Source organism: Bacillus rossius, chromosome 18 (genome assembly GCF_032445375.1).
Source record: "Bacillus rossius redtenbacheri isolate Brsri chromosome 18, Brsri_v3, whole genome shotgun sequence".
In the NCBI taxonomy this organism is placed as follows: Eukaryota; Metazoa; Arthropoda; class Insecta; order Phasmatodea; family Bacillidae; genus Bacillus; species Bacillus rossius.
This window is the reverse complement of record NC_086345.1, coordinates 16516621-16539532: the sequence shown is the minus strand read 5'-3', so window position 1 is coordinate 16539532 and position 22912 is coordinate 16516621. Positions and strand designations below refer to the sequence as shown.

General features: G+C 40.2%; 1 protein-coding gene across 3 annotated transcripts in view; it reads right to left on the bottom strand.

The window, feature by feature from the left end:
- LOC134541120 (protein cappuccino) overlaps window positions 1–22912 on the bottom strand; it is a 136739-nt gene that overhangs the window by 89717 nt on the left and 24110 nt on the right. For 2 of the 3 annotated variants that reach the window (XM_063384300.1, XM_063384302.1), the window contains exon 3: window positions 16102–16332. In XM_063384300.1, coding sequence (XP_063240370.1) covers window positions 16102–16332 — 231 coding nt within the window. The remainder of the gene's footprint in view (window positions 1–16101; window positions 16333–22912) is intronic. The other variant, XM_063384301.1, reaches the window with a different exon arrangement.

Here is a 22912-nt window from a genome sequence, read left to right as displayed (position 1 = left end):
GGAATGTCAGTCACTTGAATTAAATCAAGCAGCTCAGTATCTGGTTCTAGCATATAAATATTACCTTCAGGATGAGATAGTACATTAATGTTACTACTGCTAGCCACACACTCAGGCCACCATATCCCCCCCAGGGTATTCTACCACATGTGCTTGGTTTGTGGAGTTATTGTCAGTTGTCTTGTTGCCAAGTTTTTTTGGCAAAGTTTTAGTTGTTAATACATTCTCTGAGTTATTGTTTGCGGCATTAGTGATAACGTCTAGTGCCATTTACACTAATAGTCTACCTCTCGATGTCATTTTATATCCTAAAACACACAAATATTTTATATATTATGCCTAATATAGTCCATGTAATTGTTGTAAAAGTAAGAAAACTAACGAAATTCATAACAAATGTGTTCATTTCAGGTTATGTTATGATGCATGTACAGGTAGCTTAAGGCTTCTGATATTTGAAGTGATTTAGTTAAATACATTATTTAATGCATTAATCATCTTACATATTTATCATAACATTCATATAGCTATTAAGACAGGCTTCTAATCATTGTAGAACAATAAACAAATAAATGCTTAGTGTATCCAGCATAATCACCATAGACAAAGTAAATGGTTGAAGGCAATTTGTTGTAACCCTCGCATGTCTATGGGATACCATACAACACTTTGCTATTGTGACTTCATCACTTATTGTTAGTGAAAATGTCGTAAGCCAAATAGCTTGGGTTATGACATTTTGGCACTAGCCCAATAAAACATTGGGGTTACAACATTTTGTTTTTCATCAAATTATAACAGCAAACATTTCTTGAGGAATATGAAATTTTTGTAGAAGGTGCAGATGTAAACCATGAGTGACAATTTCTAAAAAAAAAAAAAAAAAAAAAAAACAATTTGGTTGGAATTGAGGGTTACGGCATATTGGAGTGTCATAAACTATATATATATATATATATATATATATATATATATATATATGAGCAACCAGATCTCATATTTTAAATAAAATTTTTAAAAAAAACTATATTGTATTTCTGGGACTATATCGTAAACACAGTTTTAACGTACATTTCCGTATACTTACAACATGAGGCTTTTTGTTTGTTGCAGTAAAAATTCGATTAACAATCAGACCATTGTCTATATAAAAAAAAGTAAGCTAGTCCTTCAGTACTCGCCAGGTATGTGTAAAATTCTAACCTTGGTAACGAGCAGATTCATGCGTTCTCATATTGCAAGTACACATATAATATAAAACTCGGGATATTTAACGAAGAATCCTTAAAAACTAATGCCGAGCATGGTAAAAACACAGGAATCGTGTTTTTTCAAACACATTCCTGAACGCAAATCACGCGTAGTTCCCGCACCCGCCGCTAGAATTCGCTGACCGGAGCAGCTACACACGTCGACTATCGAATCATTCCATTTCTAGATCTAAATTCCAAACTGTATAATGAAACGGCTTCGATAAAAGCGAGGAAAAAAAAAAGACATGAAATACAATACTAAACTGGATTTTTGACAAGGAATTTTACTAAACTACTGCTTATGCAGCTACATACGTCGACTATCGAATCATTCCATTTCCAGATCTAAATTCCAAAACTGTATAATGAAACGGCTTCGATAAAAGCGCCAAAAAAAAAGACCTGAAAAACAATACCAAACTGGATTTTTGACAAGGAATTTTACTAAACGACTGCTTATCTTGTTAAAAAAAAAAAATCATTGAACAGTTGATACTGTAATGTTTTCCTTTGTCTTTGTGAACTTCGGTTCATCGGAACTATCGGCTACGGTTTCTTTTTTTTTTCGTTCTTATTTTCCTCCTGGGCGTGTGAGCACGTTCGATTGATCTCGCACGCCCCACTTGCGCAATGTTTCGCGATAAGCTCGCACTCTGGACGGGGAATTGGGAAACCACGATGTTCGCCTGGCGATAAGTTCCCCCCTCCCCCCCCCCCCTTTTCCCCATGACTGACGAGTGTACGCTGCCCGCTGGCAAACCTCGAGTAGCAACAAGAACCTGGGCCGCAAGGGGACAACTTCGCCGAAGCCCTGTTCACACGGAGTACACATCGTTTTGCCTAAAGTCATTTAGCCTAAAATGTTCTTTAGGCGAAACGACTTTAGGCGAAACGACTTTAGGCGAAACGACTTTAGGCGAAACGACTTTAGGCGAAACGACTTTAGGCGAAACGACTTTAGGCGAAACGACTTTAGGCGAAACGACTTTAGGCGAAACGACTTTAGGCGAAACGACTTTAGGCGAAACGACTTTAGGCGAAACGACTTTAGGCGAAACGACTTTAGGCGAAACGACTTTAGGCGAAACGACTTTAGGCGAAACGACTTTAGGCGAAACGACTTTAGGAAAACTAATTTTAGGCAAAATGACTTTAGGCAAAACTAATTTTAGGCAAAATGACTAGGCAAAACTAATTTTAGGCAAAACTAATTTTAGGCAAAACGAATTTTAGGCAAAACGAATTTTAGGCAAAACGAATTTTAGGCAAAACGAATTTTAGGCAAAACGAATTTTAGGCAAAACGAATTTTTGGCAAAACGAATTTTTGGCAAAACGAATTTTTGGCAAAACGAATTTTTGGCAAAACGAAGGTGGGGAAACACGATTAGGCAAAACTACGCGCCCTCTTCACACGCACTTCTTTCTTGCGCACAGAATAAAATCCCACGGAAAGAACGTACGTTACAAAACTGCAACGAATGTTATGCAAACAAGTAAAACTGCACGCTCACAATTATTATCCTATTCGGCATAAAAACTTACGTGAATTTACCTATTCCTCAACTTCGCGTATCAATTTAACGGACACATTCAGACACATCTTGCTTAAAAAAACCTGCCCGGTATTCTTCCTAAAATAATTAATGTTCAGTGTTCATTTTAAAAAAAAATCTTTAATTCTATTGGTATATGGCTTAACTGACAAAATATTTTTAATACCTTAAGTAGATTTTCTTTCTCTGGCAGCTTACGCATACATATTTTCCTTTTAATAGAATTTTTAAATTATAGATTTTTTTATATCAGTGGATTACTTTACCTTATATAATTTTTAGTGAATTTTTTATAATAGTTTAATATATTCTAGGAATAAATAAATCAGACATTGCACGCACTAACTCATTTGAGGGAGTAAAATTATTTTTTTTCTCGTAAGACATTTCAAATGTGTGTAAATGATGCAATGAAGATTATTCTAGTTAGTACACAAAGAATATATAAAAAGGTAAGTTAAAGTTTATGTACCTATTCATTATTTTCAAAGAGATTCTATATAAAAAAAATTGGTTGTCTGTAAAGTCGGTTTACGGACGATAGTTTAACGTGGCAACTTCATAACAAAACATTGATGAAATGATTGCATACTTTTATGAATTAAATTGAATCATTTTTATTGAATTATCACTATTTTGTATGGATACAAAGAAGGAGTAAAATGAAGTCTACAATTTAATTGATAAATTTACTTTTATTTGCACTCATTAATTCAAATATTTTTATTATTTTAACGATGAGATTATTTTAACTATAACTTTTATACAGGTTTGCTATTTAACTTCTTCCAATCTGTGTTATTCTGTTAAGGATAGGACGATGATACGAAAAGTAGGAAACGATTGGGAGTGTTTCAAGTTTAATGTGCCTGGAAAAAGTCAAATCGATGGTTGTTCCAATCGAGTGGGAGAGAGATAGATGCGGCGCAAGCGTACAATGAGCGTAACGGGACACAACGTAACGGGAAAATGTGCTTAACGGGACACTTTTTCGTGCGTGCAGCCGGCGTTCATCCAATTATTAGACTTTGTCACGTCAAAAAATTATGATTTGTTTGTACTAAAAATGGGCTGGAATTAATGTGCACGTGGTAAGGTATATGCTTTTTTTTTTACTGCGCAACTGCGCATAATTTTATCAGTTTGCTTACACTGGACATTTGCAAGAGAAAAAGATTAAAATATAACTGTCCCCTTAGTGTTATTCGTGTCTACAAGTGGCTAGCATACTGAGACGATACATGTTCGACACAAACCAGGGTGTACAAAGAAAGATATGCACGGCTTTATTCGGGCAAGCCCATGATAAGCATGGAACCTGACAAGTTACAATTATTAAATCTACTGGTATTAAATTTATTTTTATCTCCGAGGTGGATGCATAAAATGTGCAACTGAAGTTTTTTTTTCTTGCTGACATTGTCTATTGAAGTGCGAATAATATATAGTTGTGCCTTAAAGAGTGTAAATTTATATGTGCAAATAAGTATTATTAAAATACAATGTCGACCAAGGTTCGTTATTTGTGAAGGGGGAAAACTGCGTCATTAGATATGGAATATCGATAAAAGAATCAAGATAGTGAAATGATAATAAACGTACTGAATAATGAGAGTTAAATTGCTGTCAAGTGGCTCTCTTGTCAAGTTAATAGCACACACAAAACCAGCACAACAAAATTTTTTTTTGACGTGACAACGTCTAATAAATCAATGAACGCCGGCTGCATGCACGAAAAAGGATGACTCATAGTCCCGTTACGCTCCTTGTTCCGAAACGCTTTGTCCCGTTACGCTCATTGTACGCTTGCGCCGCATCTATCTCTCTTCCACTCGATTGGAACAACCATCGATTTGACTTTTTCGAGACACATTAAACTTGAAACACTCCCAATCGTTTCCTACTTTTCCTATCATCGTCCTATCCTTAACATAATAACACAGATTGGAAGAATTAAACTGCAAACATGTATAAAAGTTATAGTTAAAATAATCTCTTCGTTAAAGTAATAAACATATTTGAATTAATGAGTGCAAATAAAAGTAAATTTAACAATTAAATTGTAGATTTCATATCACTCCTCCTTTGTATCCATACAAAATAGTGATAGTTCAATAAAAATTATTCAATTTTATTCATAAAAGTATTCAATCTCTCTTTTATATTTAAATAAATTGTGTCATGCGTGCGCACTTATACAACAAAAACAGACGAATTGCCGCTATATAAAATGAAATAAACACATTATTCGACACAATTCGTGCTCCAACTATTGCAAAATAGTTATACCGTCTCAGTAACCTTCATGGACATGCGCATAACAAATCACCAAAATTTCATCGCAATCGGATGAATGGTATAGGAACGCATACGGCACAAACAAACTAAAATTAAAAACATGACAAACGCATCAAACGATGGTGCGTTTAAAATTCAAGGCAACTCAATCTATTGACGAAGTTAAGAACAAAACTGTTATTAGCGCCTTTATTTTGCTAGCCGCTGCGAGCTCCACTAAGCGGGCTGGTCTCACCAAGGAGAAAAATATTAATTTGCCAGACCTTATGTGTATGATCGTGTGTCAGACATAGAGAAATAACACTCACTCACTATTTGTATGTTTATGACCTATGATTTTTTTCGGTTATAAAATGAAATTATCACATTTTCACTCCCTTAGGGATGGAATTTCATATTAATGAGGTCTATGTGTTAATCCAGGTTATAAGCTAGCTGTAGGCCAAATTTCATTCAAATCCATTCAGTAGTTTTTACGTGAAAGAGTAACAAACATCCATCATCCATACTTACAAACTTTCGCGTTTATAATATTAGTAGGATTTGAGTTACGATTTACACTTATAAACGTTTTAATCAAATCTTAAGGCAAAAAAAATTAATATTACGTAGAAACAAAAAAGCTAATGGATGTGGGGACGCATCAGTGGACGGAAGTGTCGCGTCCTTGAAATCTAGATTTTTGGGTGGACGCATGTAGGGGTGCATCGGCATCCCCTGTGAAAATTCTGAAGCAGCATGAATATGGCAGTATCCAATACGATTCCATTGCTAAGGGATCCATTAGGGTAGTGTTCTGAGGCAGCCAACATTTGGTCGTTAAAGTAGCTTGGCTTCTGGGTTGTAGCTGCATCCTTGGCGAATAATTCAGCGACGTTTCGGTCGACATTGCAGTCGCCATAATCAGGGAGCAGTCAGTTACCTAGCCGCGTCCTTGGCGAATAATTCACCGACGTTTCCGGTCGAAATTGCAGTCGCCATCATCAGGGAGCAGTTACCTACTAGGTAGTAGGTAACTGCTCCCTACTACTACAACTGCTGACCTGATGATGGCGACTGCAATGTCGACCGAAAACGTCGAGTGAACTCTTCGCCAAAGGACGCGGCCAACAACCCAGAAAGTCCAATGCTACTTCACAGACAATGGCCGCGAAAAGCCTGCTGAACATCATGTGGTCGTTCTTCAGTTTTCGACCCTTCCGAGACGGGAACTTCAGTCGTTGAATGATACTTATAAAGTTAATTGCACAAATCAACAACTCTTTTTTTTTCCACGCGAATAAATAAATTGTAGACACTTCAAACGAGATAAATGCGGTAGCGTCAATCGTCAGTTGTTACGAAAAAAAACTGAGGAGTAGACAAACACAAGCAGCGTCACGATAATTCCGTAGCATCGCTGCTGCGTCATTTCTATCTCTCCCCTGCCGACTCCTCATCCGACCGTTACAACTAGCATATAGCATGCTACCAGGGGCGCAACAACAGGAGGGGGGGTGGTGCAAGGGTATTTTGCCCCCCCCCCCTCTGAAACCTTGAAGTGGGGGCAAACGGGGGTAAAGAAAGTGCTGTGTAATCAATTTTTTTGATAATAAAACTGCTTAAATAGCACCATTTTCCACCTTGAAATACAAATTTTCCCCGGGGGAGGACCCCCGGACCCCCCCCCCCCCCGGCTTCAATAGAGGGGGGGATCGGTGATTCTTTATAAAAAGGTATGTTGCACCCCCCCCCCCTTTCCTTTTGTAAATTTATTTGTTGCGCCCCTGCATGCTACACTACGTACCTATCCGTGGGGGTGGAGAGGGGGGGGGGGGGAGAAGCATTCACCTGAGCACAGGCGCACAACGAGACAGAACACGTCCCGGCACAGTTCCTGGTCGTCTTGGTCATCGTGGTGCAGGCCGCTCCAGAGGACTAGCACGCCGACAGGACGACTCCGGAGGTCCTTGCGCGGCCGAGGAGGATGAGGACATCCTTGGTCGCCGCGCGCTTCTCTCGCGAGGGACTCTTCGGGAAGACGATGACGATGACGGCATCCTCCTCTTCGCCGTTGGGCGGAGGGGTGGTCGTCTTCGTCGGCGACCCTCACGTAGCACATCGCGCGCGAAGTGTCTCTCTGTCTCTCTGTCTCTCTGTCTCTCTGTCTCTCTGTCTCTCTCTTTCTCACCGGCGGCCGGACCCTACAGCCGAGGGGGGTGAAGCACAGGATGTACAACCCCTTATCGCAAAAAAAAAAAAAAAAACTCCCCCACCGAAACTTAGCGGTCGCGCGTCTTCTTCGAAACTTCTCCCAGCCGGAGGAAGGAAGCATTCTTTTCGCAGACGAGAGAGCCAAAACCCGAAGTTCCCCGAAGTTCATGGCTTTTTTTTCCGTATCTTTAATGTAGCTATCCTAACCAAATCAACCGTCCACAATGTTTTTAAAGTGTTTATAATGTAGCTAACCTAACCTAATTGGCCATTAGTTATGATGAGTTGTCCAAAATAACAAAACCCCGAAGATGCACGATCGGGCGTTTGGCTCTCTCGTCTGTGGAAAGAAGGATTTCCCGCCGGAGAAAGACATCATAGTCGGCCCGACTCGACACCGGAAGATGCTCGCGTTCACCTCCATTTTGCTGGCCAGTGGCTCAGTCGAAGTTTCACGACGGCTCGCGATCCGAGCTCTCGCGTGATGAAAACAAGAACGCGGTTTCTCTTATTGACGCCTTATTTATTTATTTATTTATTTATTGGATTTGGTAGACGTAACGTGGAAGGTCAAAAGACCCGAAAAAAAAAAAAAGAACGGCGTTGTACGAACAAGCAGAATTCTGCACGCACCGGGAGACAACAGAGCGAAATTTGAGTGGCAGAGATTCTCTTGGTCCAGTGTACCTACTTTTTTTTTTGGACACGAATCACGAGATATTTCCGAACATCGCATAATTTTCTCGTGCTGTCTAGAAACAATGGAACGACCAAAAAGCGAACACGCGTTGTTATCTACCTTATGGTATTGCATCTAGCGTTATGCTCCAAATTATTTCGCAATAAAAAAAAAATGTAGCCATTCCGTTGGAAAGTATTGCGATACTTTTTTACGCTTTAACGTCGTGTTACCGAATGGGGGTAAATATTGACAAGCTAGCGCCATAATTTTCACGGTTAGTTACATTATTTATATGACCGAATTTTTTTTTTGTTTTTAGAAAAGTCACGTGACAGACATTGCCCCTTCATATTTTACCCCAAAAATTTAAGTCCATTCCTGCAAAGACCATCGTATTTATGTCGTTCGAAGTAATTATAATTAATTTACAAGTCGCGTATCTGTGACGCTACCGGAAGATTAAACGTGAACAACAACGTTGATTGCTTCAGATATAACGTTTTTACGTTTTACCTCTTCTGTGGTTTCTACGCGATCGCAAAGTTTTGCGCGCGACTTCAACGCTTCCACGTCTTCGACGCTGGGGAGGTTTTCGATAACTGATCCCTCGCCGATTGATACGCGATGTCGTGCGCAAATGATATCTATAGACCTTGCGCTTAATCAGGTATCAGATTGGAGACTTTGACACATCTTTAGATAACGTCCATAAGACTGCTGCGATAGCCAGCTTGTCTGGAAAAAAAAATCTAAAGAACTTAATTTTTATTTTCATTTTTGGATGTGACAACGTTTAATAAATCGAACGCCTCCTGCACGCACGAAAATGTGTCCCGTTACGCACATTGTCCCGTAACGCTGTGTCCCGTTACGCTCATTGTACGCTTGCGCCGCATCTATCTCTCTTCCACTCGATTGGAACCACCATCGATATGACTTTTTCGAGGCACATTAAACTTGAAACACTCCCATTCGTTTCCTACTTTTCCTATCATCGTCCTATCCTTAACAGAATAACACAGATTGGAAGAAGTTAAATAGCAAACATGTATAAAAGTTATAGTTTAAATAATCTCTTCGTTAAAGTAATAAAAATATTTGAATTAATGAGTGCAAATAAAAGTAAATTTATCAATTAAATTTTAGATTTCATTTCACTCCTTTGTATCCATACAAAATAGTGATAATTCAATAAAAATGATTCAATTTTATTTATAAAAGTATGCAATCATTTCATCAATGTTTTGTTATGACGTTGTCACGTTAAACTATCGTCCGTAAACCGACTTTACAGACAACCAATTTTTTTCAACAAAGAAAACTAAACACACCAGTTTATTAAAGGGGGAAATACGTGAGCTAGTATTTAGGTATTCGCCCGAAATGTGTAACATTTGACATCGGTAACGAGCAAATTAATGTGCTCTCACGTTGCAAACACACTTATAACACGAAACCAGGACACGAAATTTCACGTAGAGTTCCGTTAACATAATGCCGAGCATGGTAAAATACACGCAAATTATTATTTTTTTTTTCGACTGCATTTCTGGACGCGAATCACACGTAGTTTCCGCACCCGCCGCTAGAATTCGCTACCGGAGCAGCCACGTCGACTATCGAATCATTTTGATTATCAGACAGAAATTTTAAAACTAAGTATATAACAAAACGGCTCTGATAACAGCGAAAAAGACTAAAAAAAAAAAAAAAATACTAAACCCCGGGTTTGTACCTTATTTTCGATAAGAAATTTTAATAATATAGTACTGGCCATCTTGTTCAAATGCATTAAACAGTTAATACTATAGAGTTTCCCTTTGGCTTTGTGAACTTTGGTTCAAGCTATCCTTCACAGATGGCAGCACATTGCACGAAATTACTTCTACCAAATGCCATATACAAAGGCAAGATGTTACAACTAAAAAATAATAATAATAATTCGAAGATGCACAAACGTGGAATTAATTGGGGAGACTGTCGGAGGGGGGGGGGGAGCAAGGAGGGGGGGGGGGGTCAATGGACAAAATGTGTTTCCCGTGTTAGCACAAGCGAGTTTCAAAATGCCGTGAAAATAACGTTAATGGTCGGGCTGGGCCGGGGGGGGGGGGGCGTTGCTGCGACACGCACAAACAAACGCGCGCACACACACACAAACAAACGCGCGCGCACACACACAAACAAACGCGCGCACACACACTCAAACAAACGCACACACACTCAAACAAACGCACACGCACAAAAAACGCGCACACACAAACGCACATACAAACACACAAAAGCTCAAATTAAAACCACGTGACACGTACCGGCACGGCGTCCGTTTTACGTACTTCATCACACTTCCCCCCCCCCCCCTTTTTTTTTTTCCCATCCACTATCAGTCCCCGAACACATCCCAATTTCCTCACTCGCACGTACGAATTAGCAGTCTCTGGTATTTGAAACGTCGAATACGCCTACCCAACCCTACGACCTTACGATTTCCTAGCAGAGATTAGGTAAGGATACACATGGAGCATTAGCCGTCAGACATGAAGTTTTTGTTTTTCCCCTAATATTATTTTTTTCCTCATTTCCACATACCAATATGGCGGACGTTTGCTTGTATTTGTATCAGCTGTTCCAGCCGGCTTTTATTAACGACTGTAGTTAAGATGTTCGAAAGAAAAATTAGATCAAAATAATACTCGTAAATATCCACACACACACACACAAACAATGTGTATATATATTAGGCCTATATATATATATATATATATATATATATATATATATATATATATATATATATAGAGGATACACACACATATATATATACATATACACACATGTTATGTCTAAAACGAAACTTCATATTACAAATGTAATGATACGAATTTACATTTTTCTCAGATTTAACATCCAATACTGGTACAGCCGATACGTTCGATTGGATTAAAACACTACCAACCATATTTTCAGTATCACTTGTCATTTTATTATTTTATTTCGATTAATTATTTGCATACCAAATTAAAGTTAGTTTTTTACTAAGCCAAGTAAACATAACTTCTAACGCGAGTACATAAACACACGCGCCCATTTTTTTTAAAAATATACCCGGCAGATTTATTTGTCCTCATAAATCTGTATAATGATTTTTAAAAACGTTTTATCTAATACGAAAGTAAGGTATTATTATTGCCATAATGTTGGTGGCATACGTATTGTTTACATGTGGGGAAAAACCGATTCTGCAAGTGTAGCGCAGTTAATTAAATGCTGTTTTATTGATTACTTACCATTTACAACCATTAGTTAAGGAATGACTCTTAAAATGTCTGTCCACAAATCAATCACGCATTCGTTTAGTCCAAAGTTTACTCTCCCCCACTGGAGTTCTGTTCAACAGTGGCTCTCTCTACTGCTCGTATCTTACCTCGCACCTCTGTCTAGACACTGCTTCATTCTACTCACACCTCCGTCGCACACAACACAGTCTCTATACACGAGGCTGGTCGCTTGTCCGCGTTCTCCCACCAAGGGGGTCACTGCCCTCTTCGCTTCACCCTCGAAAGGCCAGCGTCACTGTTTTTACACCCCTCAGCCCCCCTTCTGGAACGGTCTCGCACCCGTTCGAAGCAGGGTGGTCTTGACGTCCCGAAGCTCCCAGAACAAGTGGCGTCCCAGTTACGCCGCTTCACGCAGGCTGGGGCTTCTCGGAACGTTCCGAATCCTTGCAGAGGTGCCAAGGGTAAGGAGGGGGGGTATCGAGGAGCCGTTGCTAATGCGGTCAGGCGTAACAGTAATGGACCACACACTGCATGCGAGCGCGCGGAACGGCCGCAAGAAGACCCGCCCACCTTCCTTTTCCTTCCCAACAACCTCCCCAACAATATTAATGGGGATAAGGCCTCGCCATCTTGAAATTTCAAATATCTTGATACTGTCGGAAATAAAAATCCCGTGCAATTATTTTTTTGTTTGGTTTGAAATGAAATAGTACTTTTAGCTTTGGCCACTTGTTGAAGTCAAACATTGGCAAACTGGTGTGATTGTCATGACAGTTGTAGACGCCCACGTCAAATAATATAAGTTTTACTTTCTCGCAACGCTTACAGGCTAGATAGAGCCTGTCGGTGAATGTTTGGTTGTGACAAGGTATAGGCCTATAAGTAGAGACCTGCAATATTCGCGGATTTATTCGGTGATAGGCTAGAATTCAAACATATATACCTCTTAGATAATTTTGCTATTGGCTTACTGTTCATCTGGACGAATCTCAACCAGTTATAAACCCTCAACCAAAGAAGGATCGAATCACAGACAAACCAGCTGAGACGACTTACAAGTCGGCAGCCAGTGAACTTGCGTTATTTGCCGGAGTGTACAGGGGTATGTGCAGTCTATCCTGAAGGCCATCGAAACCGCGAATTTTGCAGGTCTCTACCTATAAGGTATGGGAGATACGATCTATGCACTGACATGCCGAAAATTGGGATAGTTTATTTCAAAATAATTTAAAAAATATAGGTATGTGAAAATATAAGACGGTGGGACGTAATCCTCCTTAAAAAACAAATACATCGCTCATACTAGGTATATACAGTCTTCCATCTATCGGATCGACGTGACCACGCCAGGTTTTTGCACAAGCATCTTTGGCAACTGTCCGGTATTTTGAGTCTCTGTACGGTGTTTGCTGTATCTTGGCTTCCTTGCTAGGACAATACTTTCTTGTCGTACCGACCAGCGTGGAGAATTAATGCGCTAGATACGGAGGAAGAATTTCGCCTGGTCCGTCTGTACCAACCACGGGGATTAGTACAAGTATTTACAAATTAATTGAATAGAAAACTGCAATAGAACATTAGCATTAGCAAAGGTGCCTAGTGAAGACCATGTGAACTCTTACAAAATCAATACTTTCCAAAGGATTTACACGATTTCGTTCAACAAAAGGAGGGGAGGCAGCACAAACCACCAGGGAGGGGACAATAATAAGGAGAGGAGGAAGGAGGGATGATTCTTGTTTGTCGATGACGTCACACTCATAAATGTATTCTTGCTGCCGGCACACATCAAGGAAAGAAGGCAAAAAGGGGGGTGGGGTGTAGCTAAATGTAAGAGTGGGGAAATTTTCTGGAAGACTGCAAAAACCTAGGGGGGGGGGGGATAGGTACGTAGCGTAGCATGCTGTATGCTAGTTGTAACGGCCGTGAGGGGGAGACGGCAGGGGAGAGGTAGAAATGACGCAGCAGAGATGCTACGGAATTCTCGTAACATTGCTTGTGTTTGTCTACTCCTCAGTTTTCCGTAACAACTGACGATTGACGCTACCATATTTATCTCATTTGAAGTATCTACAATTTATTTATTCGTGTGGAAAAAAGAGATGTTGATTTGTGCAAATAACTTTATAAGTATCACTCATGTTTATGTGAATAGTGTGATTGTAAAAAAATGTATAGAATTAAGAGGTTAGCTTTATAAGTGTAATTAATTTCTTACATGTGAACAACGTAATTTGAAATGTCAAAATAACATTTATACTTATGAGATAGATTTTGTACTTATGTGTAATTTATTTCTGACTGGGGTATTTTTTTGTTCTTTCATTTTATTCATATGGAGGTCGTGATTTAACATCATAACTATAACTAGGTAATAAAATGCAGAAGCAGATAAGAGATTTAATCAAAGGTAACGTGGGAATAAACCGCTAAAAGAGGCGCCAAAAAGTGCCAGTGAACGCATGTAAGAGTAGAGCGGAAAATTTTTTTTTTTTATTATTTGAGACTATACCCGCAATCTTATTATTCTCAATTACTATCTCTTGTTCTACAAAAATACTAATAATTTATCTCAATCTGTACCTAATAAGCAAAATACGAGGGTTATTTTTTTTCAACCTCTGATCGGCTGTAATAAAAAAACGGGAATGAATTGGGAAATTATTTTAATGTCAAAAGAAACGTACATCTTTACTCTATTTTTCCACATAATCACCGTGCAGATTGAGGCATTTGTCGTACCGATGCACCAGCTTTCCAATACCCTCTGCATAAAATGATGCTTCCTGCCTATTCAGCCACGTTTTAACAGTGCCCTGCAGTGTGATTACAGTTTCATTTCTCCATGGCATGCCCATTAATCGATACCCTAATCGCTCGTACACGAATCGACACGTCTCGTAGTGTTTACCCCCTTCCACCAACCATGTGGAGCGGCCAACTCACACCTCAGTTGTGTTTGATCACCCTCCTTACAGTCCGGATTTGGCACCGAGTGACTATCACCTTTTCCCCACGTTGAAAAAGTGGTTTGGAGGACGACGCTTCAACACCAATGATGAACTGCAGAGCACTGTTAAAACGTGGCTGAATAGGCAGGAGGCATCATTTTATGCAGAGGGTATTGGAAAACTGGTGCATCGGTACGAAAAATGCCTCAATCTGCACGGTGATTATGTGGAAAAATAGAGTAAAGATGTACGTTTCTTTTGACATTAAAATAATTTCCCAATTGATTCCCGTTTTTTTATTACAGCCGATCGGAGGTTGAAAAAAAATAACCCTCGTAATTACTTCTGTCGCGTGTTTATTTTACGCACACATATTTCTATTACTATCATATACAGACATAATTTAAGAGAGCTTAATATCAGTTTGTTTTTCTGTTGATTGGTGGATGATGTTAAATATTGTTTCGTTATTATCAGTTAGTAGGATTGTAACATGGGTCCTATAAATTCGTAGAATGTAGCATAAATGTAAAGAACGACAAAATTTTTGGTTCTTTTTGTGTAAAAGATTTGATTAAATGTGTCAAGTACACTACACAATACCGCGCATTATTATTAGGAAATGTATAACATAGTGGAAGTTGCTCAATGACAAACTTGAATGGAGAACGAAAGAGAATATAGTACGTAATAGTGGTAATGGCCAAAGACTAAATAGCGAGGCGAAAATGTATACGAATGCTCGCATGAGAGTGAGTTTTGGAGCGATATTAGCGGTTGTGATACGAGCAGGTGTGAAGTAATAAGTGGAATGTAATATCTTTGTTAAGTGGATAAATAAGCACATAATAAGTAGCTTGGCTTCTGGGTTGTAGCCGTGTCCTTGGCGAATAATCCACCGACGTTTCGGTCGACATTGCAGTCGCCATAATCAGGGAGCAGTTACCTGACTGCTCCCTGATGATGGCGACTGCAGTGTCGACCAAAACGTCTGCGAATTATTCGCCAAGTACAAGGCTACAACCTAGAAGCCAAGCTACTTCAGACAATGGCCGTGAAAGCCTGCGAACATTATCACATAATAAGTATTTATTACGTAGTAATGAAAGTATTGTAAACGTGTGGTACCAAACGAGAAATAGTCACGAAGGAAATAAATGCAAGGTCATGTTTATTCCTATCAAATTAATGTAACGGCACAGTGAAGAGAGAGTATGAACAGAAAAAAGGCGGTTCTTGGTTCGATATATTGAATATATTAAATGGTAAAAATAAATTTTTTGTTGTGTAAATTTAATATATACAACATTTATATTGATAGTAAGACCAAGAAAGGAAAGGTTTTTTTTTTTTTTTTTATGTTTTTGAATGTTTATGGATTATATAGTAACATTTCACCTGAGTTAAAACAAAAATACAGATCGCCAAACTCATAAAACAAATTTATGCAGCAACCAAATAATCGTAACTGTTGCCGTTACATTGATTAATAGACGGAGTTTTTTTACAAAATCGTTTAAGCGTTGACTAGCTGTGAGCAGTGGCGTAGCCAGGATTTGTGTATGGGGGGGTGTTAAGAAGCATGCCGCCCCCCCCCCCCCTTTCCCGTATTAAAGTGGGGGTCCGAGGGGTCCTACCCCAGGAAAATTTGGATTTTAAGGTGTAAAATAGTGCTATTTTAGCAGTTTTCGGTTCATAAATTTAAATATTGTAATGGTAAAAATATTATCAATTTTAATATGAAATTTGATTGAGTGATGAATAAGAAATTAATTGAAGATTTGGTGCTAAGGAAGGGGGTGTTTTGAACCCCTAAAACACCCTCATGGCTACGCCCCTGACTGTGAGTAGGGACGTGCAAACGAGAGAGAGAAGGTATGTGGTATGTACTCACCCTCGAACTTCTCGTAGATCTGGAAGTCGAGCTTCTCGGGCACGAAGCGCGGCCTGACGACCTTCTGCTCGAGCGTGGCCTTGTCCAAGGTGAGGCTGGCCACCTTCCGGAGCACATTGCTGTCGAGCGGCGCGTCGCTGACCGAGGAGTGGCGCCTGGCGTCCCGCGCCTCCTTGTCCGACTGCTGCTGCTGCTGCTGCTGCTGCGTCGACAGTCCTAGGCACACGGCCACTGCGCGGGGTCAGTTCCCTCCCCTCCGGTGGCGACACAACCCCCCCCCCCCCCTCCTTCCAACACGTTCTGCTCTTTCCCCCTCTCGCGAGGGCTGGTCCCGTTCCCCTCACCCTAAACCCTCTGGTAGGACAGCCTATTACTCCCCTACTCCGCACCACTTCTGGTCCTTCCCCTCTCTCTCGTAAGGGGCCTGTCCCATTCCCCCCCCACCTTAAACCCTCTGGTAGGGCAGCCGCTTCCTCCCCTACTCCGCACCGCTTCTGGTCCTTCCCCTCTCTCTCGTAAGGGGCTTGTACCATTCCCCCACCATAAACCCTCTGGTAGGACAGCCTCTTCCTCCCCTACTCCCCACCACTTCTGGTCCTCCCTCTCTCTCATAAGGGGCTTGTACCATTCCCCCACCATAAACCCTCTGGTAGGACAGCCTCTTCCTCCCCTACTCCCCACCACTTATGGTCCTTCCCCTCTCTCTCGTAAGGGGCTTGTACCATTCCCCCACCATAAACCCTCTGGTAGGACAGCCTCTTCCTCCCCTACTCCGCACCGCTTCTGGTCCTTCCCCTCTCTCTCGTAAGGGGCTTGTACCATTCCCCCACCATAAACCCTCTGGTAGGACAGCCTCTTCCTCCCCTACTCCCCACCACTTCTGGTCCTCCCTCTCTCTCATAAGGGGCTTGTACCATTCCCCCACCATAAACCCTCTGGTAGGACAGCCTCTTCCTCCCCTACTCCCCACCACTTCTGGTCCTTCCCCTCTCTCTCGTAAGGGGCTTGTACCATTCCCCCACCATAAACCCTCTGGTAGGACAGCCGCTTACTCCCCTACTCTCCACCACTTCTGGTCCTTCCCCTCTCTCTCGTAAGGGGCTTGTACCATTCCCCCACCATAAACCCTCTGGTAGGACAGCCTCTTCCTCCCCTACTCCCCACCACTTCTGGTCCTCCCTCTCTCTCGTAAGGGGCTTGTACCATTCCCCCACCATAAACCCTCTGGTAGGACAGCCTCTTCCTCCCCTACTCCCCACCACTTCTGGTCCTTCCCCTCTCTCTCGTAAGGGGCTTGTACCATTCCCCCACCATAAACCCTCTGGTAGGACAGCCTCTTCCTCCCCTACTCTCCACCACTTCTGGTCTTTCCTCTCTCTCGTAATGGGCCTGTCCCATTCCCCCCATCATGAATCCTCTGGTAGGTCAGATTCTTCCTCCTGTATCCTTCAACACTTTCCACTCCCTCCCCTCTCGTGGTGGCGATTCCCTCTGCCTACAACCCTCGTTTATGTCAGTTTATCCCTCCCCTCTCTAAGAAGCATCCAATACTCTTTTGCCTGCCCTGAAAAGGCCCCATCGCAGTCCATTTTCGTCACCAACTAGTAATGGGTTCTTTAACCCGGAACTTTTGGAACCACTTTCGTGAATGATAAGACATTTCGCCGGATTATTAACTTCTAATATATTTTTAATGTGGAATACAAATAAAAACAATATACACAGTATACTGATATTTAGAAAAATGTTAAGATGCTCAGTGATAAGAAAAAATATACACATGAATGGTTCGCGGGCAACTACAGTTGCGTGACTTGGCGGTCAAGGTCAACAATCGAGAAAAACGGACCCACACGAGAAAATATCAACTCGAGCGGTTTGTTCTGTTTTTCCTTACAGATTATACCGAACTGAAAAGTAAGGACTATAGAACTTAGACTGTAATACAAGAATGTTTAAAAGGATAGGAAAGGTAGAATCCTACAAAAATTACGAGAATATAAAAGCAAAAATAGAATCAGATCGTCATGATAGTATACGATGGGATTTGGTTTTGTCCACTAAATATTTTCATTGCTGATACCTGAATGTACAGAAATAGTCAAAACAGTATAGATGTTTTTTTTTTAATTATTGTTAACTGTTTTAATTAAGGGCTTAAAAACATTAAAAACTTTTGGCTGTAAAATAAAATCACATACGAAAAAAATCTATTATAAATAAATCTTAGAAACTAAATATATTTTAATTTTAAGGTAATTTTTACTTATTTAAACATTCTATAATGTTATTGTAAAATAAAATCGCTGAACCATACTTCGGTTTAGGATACAAGATAAGATTATAAACACAAAATTTAATTTTGCACGGATAAACTACTTTACATATGCAATTTTAAATTGTTTCAGTTATTTTACTTTCATAACCTATCTAAACGCCTATGTGTCGTACGCCTTTTGGAAGATCTTTCAGTTGGAAACACAAGCTATTTCCATTCTTCGTTGGCGGGAGATTCTGATCGACTTGTTCCGTTAAACTTCCAAAAATATTTTAGAACCAATCCTAGTCAGAAAATATTTGAGTGAAACTCCAGTCATCAGACAAGTAAAACAAAAATGGTTGCGCTAGCAACGTTTCCGATGTCAACATTACCCTTATGCATGCATTATATTACCCACTTCAGTGACACAAGCCTTTCGCACTTTTTTGAAGGTCAAATACCTGCCTCGTCAGGGGTGTATCTGTGTCGGCGAGGCGGGATGATAAGCGCGACGCTCGCTGGTGCTTCTAGCGCGGTGTCTCCTCTGGACTGGCGCGCAGTCTTCTCGTCGTGCACATGAGCGGTGACCGTAACACTACATGGCGGAGAAATGAAGATACATATGTAATGCAAGACCCTTAAGTGCTTTCAAGAATCTGTACCGGTTGTTTTACGCCTAAAAATTACCCTGAAAACACGCCTTTTAGCCATTTTAACTCTTCTAAAAATACAGTTTAAAAACTTAATCCTAAATCAAAAGTACTTTTCGGCCCTCGGAGAATTCTAAAATGCTTTTCGTAAGCAGACCCCCACTCGGATATTTTGAGTAGTTTTCAAATCGCGTTTTTTTTTTCCTGAAGCTCCGCGCACGCATGTGTGCCCGGGGTAGGCTGTTTTGCACTTGGCCAGTAATTTAGTTGAATAGCGAGTAACTTAGTAAACTCGTTTGTGTTAACTGTTCTGTAGAGTGGATTGGTCAAACGACGAATGAACACGATCCAGCCTAATGAATACAGTATGTTCATACAAGAATGCCCCAGTTATAAATTTCAAAAGTAACAACTGCAAGCGTTTTAGAGTATCGATTCAAGGTCACAATTAAAGAGTGACTCAAACCTGCGCGAGTACTGCTTTGTTGTTTTCTCGTTTTGACGTGACAAAGTCTAATAAATCGATGAACGCCGGCTGCACGTACGAAAAGTGTCCCGTTACGCACATTTTTCCGTTACGCTGTGTCCCGTTACTCTCATTTTACGCTTGTGCTGCATCTATCTCTCTTCCACTCGATTAGCCTATGCGTCCGAGGAGAAGAAAGACAGCGGCAGCACACAACTTACATCTACACGTGAACTGTTTCGTCGACTGTTTATAAAGTGAAGTGAAAAATTAATGTGGTTTTCATTGCTTATTACAACAACAATTTGGCAATAAAGGTTAATTATTCTTGCATTTTAAAAATCTGATTACTAGTATAATTTCAAGTATTTATTCTTTTATTATTAAAATAAAAACGATTCGATTTTATTCATAAAAGTATGCAATCATTTCATAAATGTTTTGTTATGACGTTGTCACGTTAAACTATCGTTCGTAAACCGACTTTACAGACAACCAATTTTTTTTTTTTTTTTGTGTTCTGCAATTTGCTAAGAGTGAATCTGTAATTTCAGTTCGACGTGCGTTTCGTTTAAAGTTTTACTTGTGATCCCCGTGTGGCAAAAAAATAATCCGCCGATGGTATAGGCGATTCGAGACGACAGACCTGCTATTCGCTGATCTCTACGTTCACCTGACATAACGCCGTGCGATATTTTTTTTCCCCTCTGTAGTTTTTTAAAAGATCGTGTCTACGTTCCGCCGCTACCTAATGATTTTCCAGAGTTAGAATCAATGAATTTAATAGGCTATTACTACGGACGTGTTAACCAAAGTGTGGGAAGAATTGGACTTCAGGTTGGATGTGTGCCGTATGACAAAAGATGTTCATATTGCAAATTTGTAAGAACAACTGGGTTGGTAAACCTTCAATTTGATATATGATTTGTTGTGAATAGCCTAAATTAAACGGTTATAATGCAACATTGAAACTGGGACTTATTGAAGCGAAACTTCTAATGCGACTTCCAAGAAGGTTGCGTTAAACGTTTAACGCTACCATGGAGGGGGTATGAAAGCACTGTTGCGTTAAACGTTCAACGCTCCTGGGGAGGGGGAATAGAAAGAGACAGAGCGAGAGTGAATGCGTGGCACTCGAACGCATGCGCGTAGTATACCTGTTACAGGCCAGCGCGAGCGTTAGCAACATTCCAAGCACAAGCGCGTGGTATTCTTGCTATGCAGCGAAGTAAACAGTGAAGTTTCACTTCTTCCGCACGGAGAGACTCCACGCACTATTTTTTTTTATGGATATTCTTTAGTTGACGGTCCGAGAAGCTCGCTCTGCAAGCCGACATGTTATTATAGTTCATTAGTGGACTGAATCATTCTTCGAGACATTTGTTCGGCACCGTTAAAATGACAACAAACCACGCTCCCATTAGCCACCCTTTACGTCGGAAAAAAAGAGAGAGCTTATGGAAAGTAAAATCTGCTCTTTGTATGTATATATATATATATATATATATATATATATATATATGGAGGGCAGCTAAAATTGCAGGAATTGAATCGGTCCTGGAAAAAAACTGGGTTCGTCGAGAAAAAAAGAACAGGAGATCAGTCAAAAATGTTAAAACCCGTGTATTAGGCGTCACTCCGTGTTGTCTGCCAAACCCGCTTCTTGCCTTGTGCGAACGCCACTCGGCTACTGGCCCGTTATCTCGCCCAATAGTGTGGACTAGTGTAAGTCAGCCTCTATATGAAGCGAGTGCGCAGGCAACGTGCCCATATCTGTAGGATTCGCAAGGGGAAGCCTACGATTCACGCCGAGTATTCGACATGCCCGAACATTACCGAATACTTGCCTTCGGGCGTCTTCGGAATTATTTTGTTTAAGTGAAAAAACCGTCTGTTTTAAATGCCGGACATAAACAAATAAAGGTAGGAAGTTTCATAACAATAATACAAATTAAGCCATTAAAACCAAGACTAATATTTGAGTAAATATATGAACATTCTTATCTTTTACATTCGTCTTGCAATGTCATCAAATTAAAATGCGATGTAATTAACTTAAGATTTATTTGTTGTTTGGATATTGTTGTGCAAGTAATAAGTAAAAAAAAAATTACGTGAGTTCCTACTGTTCATCCTTTGTCCCGGTTTGTTAGGTCTGGTCAGTTACATTATAAATACTTTAAAACTAAACAACCATTAAAAATAATTCATATTATTTTTAATGTCCGCTTAGTTTGAAAGTATTTATAATGTAACTGACCTGACCTAATCGACCATTTTAATTAATATAGGCATTCACGAACACACGGCAAAATAAAAAATGCGTTTTTTTCACCTAAACAAAAGAAATCCGAAGTCACCCGAAGGCAGGTATTCGGTAATCTTCGGGCATGTCGAATACTCGGCGTGAATCGTAGGCTTCCCATTCGCAAGACCCTCCATCCCCCTTTTCCCCTCCTTCCGCGAAATCTGTGGCCCCGTGAGTTTTTATATAAAGAAGAGGAAAAAAAAGAGGAGAGGAGAGGTCGAAGTTCACACTGGAAATCCCCGCATCTCGGCTTTCACAAAAGAGGCAGGGGCAAAAAAAAAAACTAACGGAACTTCTTGAGTTGAAAACGTGCAGCCATGAATAACAAAAGAAAACATTTTTTTTCTGTCATCAATTGATTTTTTTCTCCCTTTCAGAAATTACACCGTGTGTTAATAATAATCTGACATGTATGCAGCGTAAAAAAATAAATCAAGTTTCGAATTCACTATGGGGTCTATGCCTACACGAGTGCAGTAAGTTATTTATTTTTTTAGTCATTACTTTTATTCTAAGAGCCTTTTCTAAAATCTTTACCCGACCCCTAGCATTTTTTGTTCTGCAACAAATATTTTCAACAGACATTCACTAACTACGGGTGCAAAAAAAAAGTCTTGCTAATTATCATCACTAACACGCATTTTTTACACTGATGATACTACACTAAGTGTATATCCAGTGAAAATATTTGTCGAAGAACAACGAAAACAAGTGATAGTCCGTAAATAATAGTAATAAAGACAAAAAATGGCGAATGAGTCTTTTAGTACTAGCCACTTATGTGTGACACTAAACTCGGTAACGAGAGAATTCACGTGTACGCGTGTTATAATACGAAACTCGAGCCTCTGACGAAATTTAACGTTAAATGCTTTGAACGAGTGGTTACCGACCTTTTTCAGCTGGCGACCCACTTTTCCTTATCGGAATACCTCCACGGTCCATCGGTCCATGGTGAGGTAAAAAACCTTACTTATACTTATATCGTGTCCCTTCCTTATATATAACTAGCTGTACCCTGCCACGCTTCGCTGTGGCTTCTTAGCTGAATGTAAAAGAACATAATCCGTTTAGTAAACTCCGTTGAAATCCATGAAAACAAAAGAATCAAGAGAAAACGCTTGTCT